General features: G+C 46.0%; 3 protein-coding genes across 4 annotated transcripts in view; 1 reads left to right on the forward strand and 2 right to left on the reverse strand.

The window, feature by feature from the left end:
- LOC119433972 (lysosomal Pro-X carboxypeptidase) overlaps positions 1-5,727 on the reverse strand; it is a 53,420-nt gene extending 47,693 nt beyond the window's left edge. The window contains exons 1-2 of one of the 2 annotated variants that reach the window (XM_049658166.1): positions 5,420-5,727; positions 2,026-2,163 (exon numbers count right to left, since the gene is read on the reverse strand). In XM_049658166.1, the coding sequence (XP_049514123.1) occupies positions 2,026-2,163; positions 5,420-5,518 (237 nt within the window). In that variant the 5' untranslated portion in view covers positions 5,519-5,727. The remainder of the gene's footprint in view (positions 1-2,025; positions 2,164-5,419) is intronic. The other variant, XM_049658167.1, reaches the window with a different exon arrangement.
- The window catches only part of LOC119433679 (lysosomal Pro-X carboxypeptidase), an 82,605-nt gene that overhangs the window by 47,693 nt on the left and 19,631 nt on the right, over positions 1-15,281 (reverse strand). The gene's annotated exons all lie outside the window — the stretch shown is intronic.
- Positions 1-15,281, forward strand: part of LOC119433463 (F-actin-monooxygenase MICAL3-like) — a 417,931-nt gene that overhangs the window by 42,707 nt on the left and 359,943 nt on the right. The gene's annotated exons all lie outside the window — the stretch shown is intronic.

Below are 15,281 nucleotides of genomic sequence, written 5' to 3' on the forward strand. Positions count from 1 at the left end.
TTCAATTGAAAAAAACGCGGAAAACGCTCGGCCGTGCTAATTTTAAAAACGCTACGATCTGTCCAGATCCGGCCACCATAAATGGATCTCAATTTTAATGCATTTAGTTTGTGAGCAGAAACATTGCAACTGACTGCTGCCAGGGCCCGCCTCTGAGAAAGAGAGAGATAAAACATCTTTATGAATTAGAGTCCTAAGAGAATTACATGTAAGGGCCCGTCTGCATTTAATCGTGTGCTTTTACAGATAAAAACATTTCTAGGCTCAAGTTTGACCTGAATTTAATGATGAGGCTAAGAGTAGACTTAGTTTCTCTCAAGGTTTTCGTGATCCTTTTCTAACTTAGGAGAGCACCACATCGTCACAACACGAAAAGGGCGCATCAATAGCCTCATTAGATTTGCACATGAAAGTGGTCTTAGGCATACGGCAAATCCCTTCCTTGTCGGAAATTAGTAGAGATAGAGAGTTGCATCTCAAAAACGTACTGTACTTCCCACGAGAAGTTTTTGTTGGGAATTTTGCATCGTAACATGACGTCAATGCCTTCTGAGGTACACCTGTTCATTTCAGACTCTCATGCGCGACCCGACACTTGTCTCAAAGTGACAACAGTTCTGAGGCGCTCTTACTAGGATCGACGGCGAAGTTGGGATAGGTTGTAAAAACAAGAGAAGATTAGCAACCCCCCTTCTGCCAGTTTCAGAATGAGAGTCGCTGTCATTCCTTACATCCACACATTGTCCCATAATCTCACGAATGTTGTTCGGCGTGCTGGCATCGATGTCGTGTTTTCGGCACCAGATAAGCTGTCGCGCGTATGCAGGCAGGTTAACTGCAACCCCCCCCCCCCCCCAAAAAAAAAAAAAAAAAAAGTTGCAGAACCAACCGTAAGAACCGTTCGTCACGTGCGCAGTAGGTGTTCACAACATTTCCCTTTCCTGCGGTCGCGATACGCACATTGGTCAAACGGGACGCTGTCTCAATGAACGATTAAAGCAGCACAACAATCATGTCTTTAACTCCGTTTGTGACCATCTCGGCATCCACTGCCGAGACCATCACTGCAGACCCATATTCCAAGGCACACAAATTATCAGTCGCCACAAAAGCAAACCAACTATGGAGATTGTTGAAGTGCTTCAAATTCACAAGTCTGGCAATCGCTGTGTAGGTGCCCTTCATTGTCACTGTGCATAAAGAAGTGCAATATTTACAGACATGATCTGTATGTCGTTTGTTAAAAGCAAAGTTCCGAACACGTGTCACAAATCTGTACTTTCTGTTGTACCTTAGCATCGTATCTAAGCCTGGTTTAGGTTAGCTATAAAAATGATTGCAAGTCAGCGCTCTTTACTGTCACGTCTCTCACTTTCTATGTTGATTGTCGCGCTTCTAACCAAAGATTCAACATTACCAACATGCGCGTTCAGCCACCCTAGGAAATATTAAGCAATTTTAATCGAGTGGAGTAAAAGTACAGTTCATTGCGAGAAACCATGTTTCAAAACTTCTTTGCTCCACTTTAAGTTCTTATCATCAGGGGTGATCCTGTTCTGGTGAGCGCACCCGTATCTTCAAGGCAAAAAACTCACAAACTCCTTCGAATCATTAAATGATACTGTAGCTAGAGCATTTAGGTGTCTTTGCCCATGCAAGTAATAAATTTCTTAGTTCGTATCATCTCAAGTTCACGAGAGATGTAGGGTGAACAGAAAGGGGTCATGGCGGGTATATATGTCGTCTTGTTAAAGATATTTGTTGAATACAGGGCCGCGAAAAAGCTTTTTCACTCTGCTATGTCCTTATGCAGAACAGAGTATTACATTCGAACAAGTTGAGCGAAGCTTGAAACGAATTGTGATGGCATTCTTCTTTCCTGCCAGTCTATTCCGCGCGAAAGCAGGAAGCATATGTGCCCCTTTTCTACTTCGGTATGGCAAACTTCCGGTTCTGCCGTACAGCAATGCAAATTGGGGCCAATGCAGCAGACCTGTGTATGCGTTATTTCATTTTGAAACTTACGGTGTTGTTCGCGAACGTTGTGATGCTGCCCTCGTTTCCCGTGTAGAAAAATATAGGGCCTCCCTTGAGCCAGTACTGGTCGGCAAACAGGTAGCGCATCTTGTAGGTGTCATTGTTGGCGTAACCGAAGTGGTCCACCTGAAAAAATGCGCGTGATGTTTGCAAGTAGAGCAGTTGAAATGAACAAGACCATTTCAAGCAGATCAGACTGTATTCCTCCATGATGAGAGAGAGAAATGCAGAAACGTCTGTGTACCATGCATTGGGTGCACGTTAAAGACCCCAGGTGTGACGTAGCGATAAAGCTGTGCAAAGCCATGCACACGCTCAAGTGCAGCAACATACGCCCCCTTGCTCGGGGCTATATAATCTGTGGCTTTCTGGAATAAACGTTCTTTCCCACACCCGCACCCGCCTCGAGCGTGCTCGAGACGGGTGCGGTAGTCAAAATTGGTCTCGAGTCCGCCACTACGGCACGTGCCTCATAATCAGATGGTGGTTTTGGCACGTAAAACCCCAGAATTTAATTTTTAATTCCTTCATGTGTAGTCGCATATTGTAGAAACTGCTTACACTTTCTGATAAGTTTAGTCCTGTACAATGCACAAGGCGTTTGGTGTAACACTCATAAGTGTAACACAACAGACTTGAACATATCCAAAGACAGGCTGTCCGGTTTGTATAGAAATTTTCAACATTCGACTCTCAACTGAACTAATGAGATCTAGTGATATTCCGCTGCTCTAATTGCGCCGAAAAAAAGTTACGGCTCGAATTTCTTTCGCAACTTCTCAATAACAATATAAGGCTCGACTCCTCCATGTATATAAATTCGCAATTAACGAGACCAACTCGTCAGCATAATCAAAATGCTTTAAGCCCCTACTTTGCCCGAACTAACACATTTAAATAATCTTTCTTCCCACGCACAATTGTCGACTGCCATTGCTTAGGTAAATCGCTTAATTAGGTAACCTTGTGACAATAGTATTCACAACTTTGAACATTTTTCTCCGTATGCACATGTTTTGTGCATCGCTTTCGTTAATTTTGACCTCCCTGCATGGACCTCGAATCAGCAGTGTGTATAAATAAATAAACTATCTAATGCGTCGCTTTTTCCTCTGTCCTGCTCCTTCACACTGCAGTGCATTTTGTAACTCAGTGATGATTGTAACTCAGTAACTCAGTGTAACTCAGTGTAACTCAGCCTTGTTGAGCTAGTTGGTTCATACTGAATAGTTTCAGACCATAAGACCTATGGGAACTTAGTACAAAATGGGGGGGGGGGGGGGGGGGGGAGGTGGGGGGAGGACAATGTGAGCGCTCACCTTATCCCTCCCCCTCTCTTTCGATTTGGCGCTACGTGGCCACAAGTCTTATGATGTGAAACTTCACTGCATTTTGTACCCGTCAAATCTTTCAAAGCACCATGGGATCGTCTGATCGGTGACAGAGGTGGCTTTGTAACTTTCTTACCGAACGTTTTTGGCGCACGCTTGCTGGAGCACTCATCTTGTCGAGGTTGAGCGAAACACAATTATATACAGTATCGAGCACTTGAAAATGCAGTGTTTCTAGTACCACATTTAACGGCACCATTATCACGTTCACTGCAGTCAAGATAGCGAAACAAAACGAAATGAAGGAATCTTGTCGCTCACACGTGCACTCCTGGGTTTTCCTTTGCTAGATATCGCTTGCGCACTTCACTCTTCCTTCCGTCGAAAACACTTTAACAGTGGAGACAGCCGCAGATGATGCCTGGCTACGTGCCTCGTCTTCATGTGACATTTTCCATCTTCAGAAGATGTTTTCTTTTTCTTAAACACCCTCGGCAGCTTCCCGCCAAACAATTTATCGTCAGCGTGTGGCTGACAAATGATATCATGATAAACACGATAACTTAGTAGTAAGTGGTTCGTGAAGATAGGGAAAGGTTGACGCTATCTTCTGCAGCCCTTGAGGGAGCACGGCTCAGCGCCAATGATAACTTAGAGAGAAGGAGGTTCTGGGTGGAGAGAGAGGGGTGTGAAAGAAGTACCGCAGGATATATTCTCGGACGGTCACTTTCGGTGATAAATAACACTTTCAGTGTGCGCTTATTGGCTGTTTGAGCAAAATCAGATGAGCTGATTGGCTGGTTGAGCACTACGTCACGGGAAAGCGACAGTGTCGCCGAAATAATCGCCCGACAATACGTCCCCTGTCACGTGGAAGGGCACTCCCGGGTTTTCAAGTGGCGATATATTCAAACCTTCGTTGAGAAGCAGATATTGATGTTAGGCCTTCTTTAAGTTTAAACCGTGGAAGAGCCTGCCTGTGTTGCCGTATAGTGATGATTCCTACGATGAGCACCGGCCGGCGTTGAGACAGTTTTAACATGCGCGTTTAATCAGACGCAAGACAGGAAGGAGAGCCACACTGTTAGGTCCCGTCTTGTACGTCTCGCCTCTGCGTATATCGCGCTATAGGTAAAAATGTCTCCATCCTGGAATACCCACCAACAAGCCCAACTTTCTTCTCTAACTGAACGGTAGTTTCATGTACTTGTTAATTGAAAACACTCTGTAAGCACCTCTGCTTTATCGCCGCTATTTGTTTGGTATTGATCACAACCGCGGCTGCGTATATATATAATTGATTACTAACGACTCCGGCGGTCATAACCGACCCGATAATTTGCTCGAACTGCTTTCCCTCTTCCTATAAGTGCTACACATTTTGTAGATCTGGAACTTCAATCCATTCGCCCGGCCTGTGCGACAAAATTGAAGCGCTATGTCAATATCAATAGATGCACTGAGTATGATGACTCCGAAACGGAGCAGATGAGCGAAAACAAACAAAAAAAAACGATAGCAAATTAAGTGTTTCTGATATTAAGCAGACGATGCAGAAGATAATGCTTAAAAAATTCAAAACGCGATGCCACTTTTGCGGAGAGAACTGATACAGGTGTGATTGATAACCATTCAGAAATGCTAGGTCAATTTAGTTCTATAATTATTTTTTCCATCTTTGTTATCTCTAAAGACAGGCAGCACCAAAAGGTAATATTTGTTTCGTTGTATTATATCTACAACTGTGCGCTTTTATATCTATCTATATCTAAATCTTGTATAGCTATTATATCTCGTAGCGCTTTTTTTTTTTTTTGCGAGCCGACCTTACGTAGAATAACGAATCTTAAATAACTGCTCTGCCAACCAGTACAGCTTAGCAGAAGAGTTTACGATTAATTGAAAAACAATCTGGGGTTGTAATTTTTTCCAAATTCTTGCGATTAGTATAGGTGTTATGCGTGTAATATTGCTGACTAAGCGCCACAAAGGAATAAACGAATAATAGGCGGTAAGCCCAAACCAATAAAGAAATGTTCGCACCGCCTCACCTTCGTCTCGAAGAATCGGACCTCGTAGACGTAATCCGCAGAAACAGACGCCACGCAGACAGCTGTCGCGAGCAAGAATATCATCCCCGACGCTTGCATAGTGCACCGTCGTACAGGGACACAACTTCGGAACAAGATGCCGGCCAACACGTGACGCTCTATGCAAGCGAAGCGGCCTAACGTTTCCGCCAAAGTGATCCCGAAACGAAAGGAAGGCTTTGGGCCTAGCCTCCGACTCTGGGTGAAGTGAAAGAGTGCCGTGTATCACCCCGCAAGCAGTTTGGTGGCCCAGGAATGAACAACAATGGCCTCTCGACGACGCTGATACGATGGCCGCGTGCGAATCGTCCGTCTCTCGTTTCGGCGCAGAAGCGAAAGATTACGGGTCCCGCCTGCACGTCGTCTCTACCCGCTGTCAACAAAACTGTGCAGTATTGTCACAGCTAGAACGTCGCCTCGGTCTATAAGGACAGCAAGCTCGATGTCACGCTGTCATTGTACCCCGACGTGCACATCCAGAATTGATGTCCACACATCGTCTGCTCTGCAGGGCACTCTAAACAGACGACACGCTTAAAACCATAGAAGCATGACGACAATGTACTTCTAAGAGCAGGAACTTGCGCTTTCAACATTCACAAAAACGCAAGGAAAGTGCTGTCGAAGCACGGGGCTGTGTACTATATGCCGAGCACTGTCGACCTCCCCTAAACGCCACGTAGCTTCCCCGCACGCTGCACGGCTCAACGACACATACCACTACAGTTTGCCATCGAGAACGACTCCGTCGGCTGCATAAGTGCCGCGCCGTCTCGAAGCACGTGAAATGCAAGCGTTGAATGTAATCATGCCAGATACATGACGTCACTCGACACTTTCTCCGAACGATTCTGCGAGACACAACGATTAGAGTTAGTAGCCAGACTATTAATTTTTTGCACGGGTTGTGGACATAAACGATCGGGTCGATATACCAATTTCCAGATCAATCATGGGCCCCTGGTCGTTCACATTGTTGATGTGTAACATTCTTTTTTTCTTGTGTACATAGTGAACGGGCCACAGCAACGAAGGACATAAGGACACGGAAGCAGAGGGCGCAGTGCGCGCAGCGTTGAGCTAATTAAGTGTTTGCTCAAAACATATAAATCGAGTTTTCGAAATACTATATTACGTGTGCTGGTATATAATGCAGACAAAGCCCATCTAAGCCGTGGGAACGACAGCGTAATTCGAGTGTGTTTGTTTGCCAAGTACACAGTAAGGAATGTTATGTGCTTGTAGTCGGGCGCGCTTGGCTTGCCCTGCGGCGTATGGTCGTCTTTCGTTCCCTTGATTACGCCTTTTCCCTTCATCGCAAATGTAAGTAAACTCATAAGACAGCCCTTTACCCCTACCCTTTACAAGTAATGACACACAAAACACAGAAAGAACAAAAAAGAACTCTAAAATACTTCTCTAAAAGATAAACCCGCTTCTAAAGGATGTCTGGAGCTTAACCGTTGTTTAGATGTACACTTCCTGAAAACGTCATGTAGCTGTGCTAACGCCACGTTAGTAGAAGTCTAAAAAATTCTTTAAAGAAGTTCTTGACAACTTTTTTAGACCTTTATCTCTATTTGAAAATAAGTTATACACTAATAATCGCAAATAATTCATCTCAGAACCAACGAAAATAGCCATTTTTTTTTGCGATCATAAATATACTGGGTCGAACACTCCTACAGCAGGATGGGAACTCACAGTCTTGCGATGCCGAATCAGCTGCCTTCACTACGACACCACGTCAGCTCCGTTGAATTTACAGAATAACGGGCGCATGTTATCTGGACAGCTTAATGCTACTACACCACGTGAGATCCGTTAAAGTGACAGAAGCGCGGGAGCATGTTATATGGACAGCTAAACGGACGTACGTCTGACTACTTTGCGGCATTTGTCTGCCGCATTTGTGACATGCCAGTGGGGAGTCCGAAGTTGTATGTAGTTGCGCCCATATGCGACTGCAGAACAGCTGCCCAATTCCTCGTAGAATGACGTAACATTAGCCATATAAACGTATTGCGTAGCGCAAACGGCGAATCTAACGGCCAAACTACACGTACGCTTGCCGGTGCGCGAGAGCTCGCTCCCACGCGCCTCACGCATGCGCAGATGGTGCAGGACAGATCGTACGCGTCGAAGCGCGGCGCGAGCACGGATATCTTCTCAAGCCAAATATCAGTGCTCTGGCGGCTTCACAAAATTACGAAACAATGTCTACCAAGGCGAAAATATTGATCCAAGTGGGACCGCGCTGGCGCGCGTCTTGTAGGTTCAAACCGCCATTACTCGCGAGACGCGGCAAACGCAACGCGAATGGCCGTGACATTTCGCGCGCCGGCACGCGTGCGTGTAGTTCTGTCTTAAGGCGGGAGAGGAGGCCTGAACTTCTATGTTGTCATGACTCTGACGCGCCCCTTTCATGATACATATCACTTATTGCAATATATACAATATATCACCAGTATATTCTGCCAAGGTAAATGTATGCTACAGGAAGTCTAAGCAAATGAGCAAGCTGTACACATATCTACTTGGAGAATGGCGTAAGAGCTTTGTTCTGTGTAGACACACATCTATCTTGGAATATGTAATTTTATTGGTCTGCCGCACATACATCTCGTATTTTTTTTTCAGATCCAAGATGCTATATATGCATGCAATCCACGAATTCTATTTTGCTAAGTACATTTAAATGCATGCAAATTACTCATTGTGGAGGATTGATGATATTAAAACCTTTTAGAAACCAAATTAACTTTCCTAAACCTGTTCACATGTTTTAGAAACTTAAAAATACAATGCGCGGAGAATTATTCATAGTCAAGAAAAAAGCAGTGCCTAAATATAATCTTCGAGATGCACAATTTGAGAAAGCTTTCAAAAACCTCTTGCCACAAATGTTTATTCAGCATTTGTTCATATACCAAAATGTTTAACGCCTCTCAATTCATTTCAAGAACTTTTCTTTTGCGCTTCGTGAAGACACTTTACTTCCTGTATGCTTTCTGGACGCTGTCGGCTTCTCTATGTAGTTACTTTTCTTAATTTTCCTTAATTAATCAATAAGTTACATGTGCTCATGTACTCATGTACTCTCAGCAAACCGCCTCAACCGCTCAGGCAAGAACACGTGACAAGAAAAATTAGGGCCAGCTTCACACTAGTGGTCCGAAGATTGGGCAAACAGCGAAGCTGGCGACCCCACCTAACTTTATCTCGGTTCGGCCAAGTTTTTGCGAGGTTATGCTTCGAGACTCGGCCACGTTTTGCGCAAGATCGCCCCGGAATCACCGACAGCCCAAGGAGTAACGAACACTCGGTCATTAAGGTATCTGGACGCTTCTGGACGCTTTTGCTCGGTTTCGCGGGCTCGTAACTCCGGATCTTCTTCGAATCACCGACGTTTCGCCGCCGCTTCGGCGGCGCGATGCTCGGGATCGGACCGAAGTCGTCTCACTCACTCTCGAGTAGCGGAGCGGTGGCTTTCGAGCCGCGCTTCCTCTTCTTCGGGAATGACGCTCTTCTTCGGCCGCCCCACCTTCGCAGCGATGTGCTCGGCGCGGAGACGGCGGGGCTTTTGTGTCGCCGCGGCGGCGACGCCATAGAGTAACATACAAGGATAAGAGAGGACACTTCCATAGGCCCCTGCGGCCGATTTTGGTTCGCAGCGCACCTAGCGGGTGTGTGGAATCTACGCAGACTCAGAGATTGAGACCGCAGGAAAACTGATCTCCAAGGCTATCTTCTGGCGATTAGAAAATATACATGGCCTCCAATATTGCTTCCGTGCGAGTGCTCGTCCCGGAGGCTATATTATGGCTATATTTTGATTTTTTTTAACGCGTTGCTTCCATGCATCGAGTAGCTTCGTGTAAGCTGTACCGCCAGAGCAGCAAGCACACGATGCCACTGTGTGTTTATGGAGGCACTTTAAATAAACATGACAAGTGTTGGAAGAGGCTAAACTTTATTTTTCAGTCATTCTCAGTAAGCACATGTATACTTTTTTTTTCGCAACGTTCGATGAACGCAAGCACAAAAAGATGGTTGCACTGCAAAGTGCAAGACGTGCCAATACAGGTGTCATATGTTGAGAATAAATTTCACAAAAGGAATAAACAGGCAATATTATGAAAAACCCCACAGAACAGTAAAACTGCAGAAGACGGCATTGGCATTAAAGAGGAAAACAACGCTCGTCCTTGGAAGCCTAACCTTTCTTATTAAGTGGTAGTTTCGGGCTGCATAGCAAACAAGAAATGGAGGCTGCTCACTACAGTTGTCAGCCAACCACGCTCTCTCCCTGTCCTGCCGTTGTTACTGCACCTCGCAACACAGCAGTAATTCCCGTAGTACTTGACTATAGTCGACATGACCTGAAAAAAAAAGTATTGGTTATGTCTTCTCTCCCGCCTTCGCACAAATTTTCACCTGCGCACTTCATACCGCCCTTTCTAAAAAAAAGAAAAAAAAAGAAAAAAAAAGGCAACCTTCGATGCCATGCATGCGCCACTGAGGCAGGAGTGTTTATTCAGAATAAGTCGTAGCCACAGCTTACAAACATTCTTCTCAATTCGCAAGTTCTCTCTAATTGCGCTCGTAACAAAGGCTTCAAGCAATCTGCGCACGCCACGAATAACGATCCTAAGCATAACTGCATTCTTTCACACAAGTGCAACACACGTGCATTAAATTCAGACTACGTATACCGGCGTGTGTCGACTCATTTTCTCGTGCCCAGAAACGATTTTCTCGCAAACGTGCTGCGCAGCATTCCAAATTGCTGTTTCTTACATAATGTGAAGCAATCCACGAACATCATGCGCGAAGTGAAGAACACAAAAAGGTCTCTGCGCCGAACAGCACAATGCGACAAATGTTAACTTACGGCTGAAGTGACAAATACATAAGCAATTTGCGAACTAATGAAGGGAAAAAAGAACGTAATGAAGGCCTTCTTACCAAGCAGCAGCCAAGCAGACAGACACGTTCTTGCAGGCGAAGCCAGCAAAGACCAAGCAGACGTTATCGCACATCTTTTGTAGCGTCGCCTTGCCTGATCACACCATGGCCGATATTTTTTAGCGATGCGTTATTCTTTATACTAGTCTTATCATCCACCGCTCACGGCCGGCTGATCCCGTTGATAACGTCTACGTCTACAGCCACATAGACAAGTAGACGTATAGTGCACTATAGAAAAGTTACTACAATAGATAAGTAGTACGCGTGTTCCCTTGGAGACAGGGAGTGTTGTATTGCCCTCTAGCGGGCGGCATGAAGCTGCGTAGCTCGGCCGCTTTTAGGCTCGAGTGGCCACTCTTGTAATCCGTATGTTACTCTATGGCGACGCGCAGCTACATATCTCGTGTGTAGGCACGGTGACGTCACGGCTTAGCTCCGCCTCTGCGCAGCCGCGGCAACCACTCCGCATGGCGCAGTGATGTCATGGCTCGGCAAAGCCAAAGCGAAGCTACAGTGCCTAGAATACACTGTAGTGAAGCGATGCGGCGCGCGCGATGACGTCACGGCTCACGCAGCTGTGGCGAGGCTCGGCCAACACCCCCTATCCCGCTATTTTGTAGCAATGCCTTTCCCGTGCTAATGCCTTTTCGTGCTTTTCGCGCTTGGTCAGTGGTCAGAGCGACGGTCCGCTCACGTTATCAACGGTATCAGCCGGTAGTGACTAGCATATCATACATAACGCATCGACTAGCATATAATACATAATAGACTAGCATATAATAAAGCATAACGCATCGCTACAAAATACCGGCCCTAGATAGCACAAGGCCTACGCACTTCGATCCATGACGTCATGCTACCTGGCCCGACTGTCATAGAATCTAATGGGGATGCTCCCGCGTAAGCAACAGTGATTTTGACGTCACTGCTTTCATCATGCCAGCCTTGGCAATGGAAATTTCGGGCCAGGTAGCATCACATCATAGATCGGAGTGCGTATGCCTGTGCTATCTAAGTGGTGTTGGCTCGGCGCGGTCGGCGCAGCTGGGGCGAAGCGTTGCTAGGCCACGCATGGTGACGCGATCGCCAGGTGGAGGTTTTGCGGCGTACAGTCGACGGACCATCCTCGAGCTTAAACAGCTTCGCTAGTTCACAAGGGTATGTGCCATTGCGCTTGGACCCTTTCTGCACTACCTCCAGAATAGGCCCACATTTCGGGCGTACACCACCGGACTACCTCCAGCTTAAACAGCTTCGCTGTTAAAATGGAGCAGAGGCAAAAAAAAGTGCTGCTGCAAGCTGTAGCTGCGTTACTGTGGCTACCATAGTTAACCTGAAGTCATTATACTCGCTACTCTCGCTTAGCGACAAACACCGCCATTTTCTTCTTAACTCGTTCGATTTTAGCGTTCGCGCTTAGTCCACGTCATTAATCGTAGAACGTGGGAATGAGCGTTCGTTAAAGGAGATAAGTTTGATTCCACAGCACTGTAAATTGTTTTGAAAGTGTACAAACGTGCTAAATCTGGCAGTATAATAATTTGCTTTCCGCACATCCAGACAACGAATTCTGATATATAGGCTACCTGAAAGGGGGGGGGGCATTCTTCTTGAACGACTGGCAGTTATTGAGCAGAACTTATCTGTATTGTGCATTATATCAGGAACTGGTGCGTCTTTGCAAAAACCACGGTCACCCTGCAGCAAAGTCGTTAGCCACAGGCCTCGCTTAAATTTCGTAAAATGAATTCAGAGTACATTGGTCGTTATACGCGAAAAATGGGGAGCCATACATATAGTAGCATGAGCAAAGAACGTGCAAACTACTTCACTGGACACACTTTTGCAAAATGTGTTTATTACAAGAGTAGTGGACGTCATAAGTATCATCATCATCAGCGTATATTTATGTCCACTGCAGGATGAAGGCATCTCCCTGTGATGTCAAATTACCCCTGTGTCATAAGTATGAGCAGCACTAAATGGGACCAGGCAGCACTGTGTGAATGACTTCCTTCTGTTGCCTTTGCCCCAGTTAGCAGTGCTCACTTTTATTCTGTTGCATACCAACACACATGAACTACTTTCGTCAGCAGATGTCATGATGTGGAAGCCAAACTTTCGTCTAAAGGGGGAGGTTCCTCTTGGTCGCTGTCGAAGTCAACATTCTCGTCTTTGACCCATTCGCTGTCTCTGTCCAGCTTCGAGCCAGACCTGTGGACAAATGAGCACAAGGGCAGCTCAAGATATGGCCGGTCCCCTATCTCTGATACACATACTTACATGCTTGGCTGATAATCCGTGATGAGCACAATGGGTATGGCAGGTGCTCTCGTCAATTCATGAGTTTTACACTGAGAATTTTCTATTACTGTCATGAAACAGTGGTTTCGGAACACTGTGCCTCCAAAACCACAGCCGCGTATTTGACTTTCGATTTAGCAAGCTTACGGCCGGGCAGACAGGCTGCGTATAATATTACTAATATAAAATTAAATTATCTAGTTTTACATGACTCAACCACCATATGATTACGCGGCGCATGCCATTGTGGGGTACTCCGGATTAATTGCATTAACCCTCATTGAAATGCAGCCGACGGTCATGATCAAGCCCAAGACCTCGAACTCAGCAGTGCAACACAATAGCCCCTAAGCTACCGCGGCAGGTCATTACTATACTATACTAGCACATACATCTACCGTATACACTACTACTACCATGCAGGACAGTACTACCAAAATTGCTAAACTGCCTTAGAAAAATCTCAGGAACCAAGAAGGGTGGTCTTTATTTGATTAAAAACCATATAAATCCTACAAACAGCAAAGTCAAGCAAAATAAGGGAAATTTTGTTTTCAACGTTTTGGGTGCAAATTGAGGCGGCATTTTTTAAAGACAGAATGCAAGCTTGTTTTTAATTCTTCACCCAAAAGACCAACAATTTCTTTAAATTCTAATTATATTTAACTAAATATTGTTTTGCTTCATGCTGCACAGTGCTGCCAAAGCTTCAAAAGCTGCATATCGGTGGCACGGCCTGCCCATGTGTGCAATCTCGTAGTGTCTGTATGAGTTTTCATCGGTATATATATGCAAAACTGGAACTACCAAATCATACTAGTCAGGTAAGTTCTGTGATAATTGGCAAGGTAGAGACTCAACAAGGTGAAAGCTACCATCCGTCTGAAAGGGTTACGGGAACGGATGGACACAGGCGCTGACTTCCAACTAAAGGTTATTGCGCAGTGGCGACAAATATTGTCACTAATGTAATAGAAAGATTGCCTCTGATGTAATGTCGTTGTTTTCTTTTAGCTACTGCAAACATTTTCCTCTGCCTATATCTTTTGCCACTAAAGAATAAACTTTACTTGAATAACGTTTACCGCTCCCTCAATATTTGTCCTGTTTTTGCATTGTCTGCTGTATTATGCTTGTCATACCAACTTGCCAGGCGAACAAACATATTTTAATACACAAGCACTTTTGCTTTTCGCCCAAATCAACATGCTGTGGACGGGAATCAAGCGGGCAACGTCATGCTCAGCAGGGGAGTGCCAAGACCGCGGCAGATAACCAAGGCTGTTTCACTCGCATTCGCAAGTTGAGAAAGTAATGAGCTTTTGCCTTCTCATTGGCCTCTTATTCTGTGCAATGAAGAAGAAGAGCACATGGACAAGGACGACAGCCAGATCTTCTGTTCGATGCCTGCAGTGCAACCACTGGGCCAGCCGGATCGCCAGTGCTTGGCACGAGTGTGAGCCGCTCGGGCGACCAGTTGTTCCTGCTCTGCGTCACCTGACTTGTACATCTGTACGATCTGTAACATCTGTAAGATCTTTTTTGATCCCCTTGGAAACAGACTTCGTAGGTTTTGCTGTGCTTTCGTCACCATCCTACCATTGGCTACTGCCGCCTAGCCGCGGAATTGTAGATGATGTCGTACTGCTGCGCTTGCTTCAATGACAGTGGCAAAGCTGTTCTTTCGCTGGGTTTTCTTTATGTACGCCTTGACTAGAGGGTTCTCTGCATTCTGCGATGCGGCTGGCGTCCTCACCTCTTCCATTCGTAAGTATCAAAGAATGATATGCAAAATCAATTACTGCTGTTGCAGGTGCTGTTGATCATGTTTATTGCATGAATTTCACTAAAAGACATTTATGCGGTTTTTGACTTTGTGCCATGTTGTTGCAACCTAATGTCCACGCAATTAGAGGGAGCCTAAAGTGAAAGGAGAGGCACGTTTAACTGCGGTACCAAATGCGTAATTATATAAAAACAATTACACCATCTTCCCGTAGGGGAACCCTGAGTAGTATGCGAAGCAGCCATGGGGCCGACTCAAATTCCTATTAGTTTTCAGATCGGCCTGTCGCCGCTGCCGTTTCGTGGCAGCGGCCCGAGCCCTCTTCTCCGCGGCGCTGTCCACGGCGCTGACACTGGCGTTGACGCTGGCGATGTCTGTGGCACTCATCGCGGCGTTGCGGGTGGAGAATGAGAGGACGAAGTGAATGATGATGAGTGGGCGAAGCACCTGGGGATCATTCGGGCAAAACGCCGGAAGCGTTCTCCGGAAGCCGGAAGCTGGCTTCCGGAACCGGAAGCGGAACCGGAAGTGGAAGCGGACGTCGCACGGCGGAGGGAGGGAGGGAGTGACATAGCCCCGACCATAATATGCTTCGCATCTAAAACGTTACGAGGCGAGAATGTGGTAAATACTTCCGACGCTGCTCGACGAGTGTCCCGTTCTGATCTCGTCGAAAACCTCTGAGCCGCCTCAGAGGAACCGGCAACAGGGACCAACGCCGCACGCACCGAACGCGGGCAAAACGCCGACGGCGTCGACAAC

This window comes from Dermacentor silvarum, chromosome 11 (genome assembly GCF_013339745.2).
Source record: "Dermacentor silvarum isolate Dsil-2018 chromosome 11, BIME_Dsil_1.4, whole genome shotgun sequence".
NCBI classification, from domain to species: Eukaryota; Metazoa; Arthropoda; class Arachnida; order Ixodida; family Ixodidae; genus Dermacentor; species Dermacentor silvarum.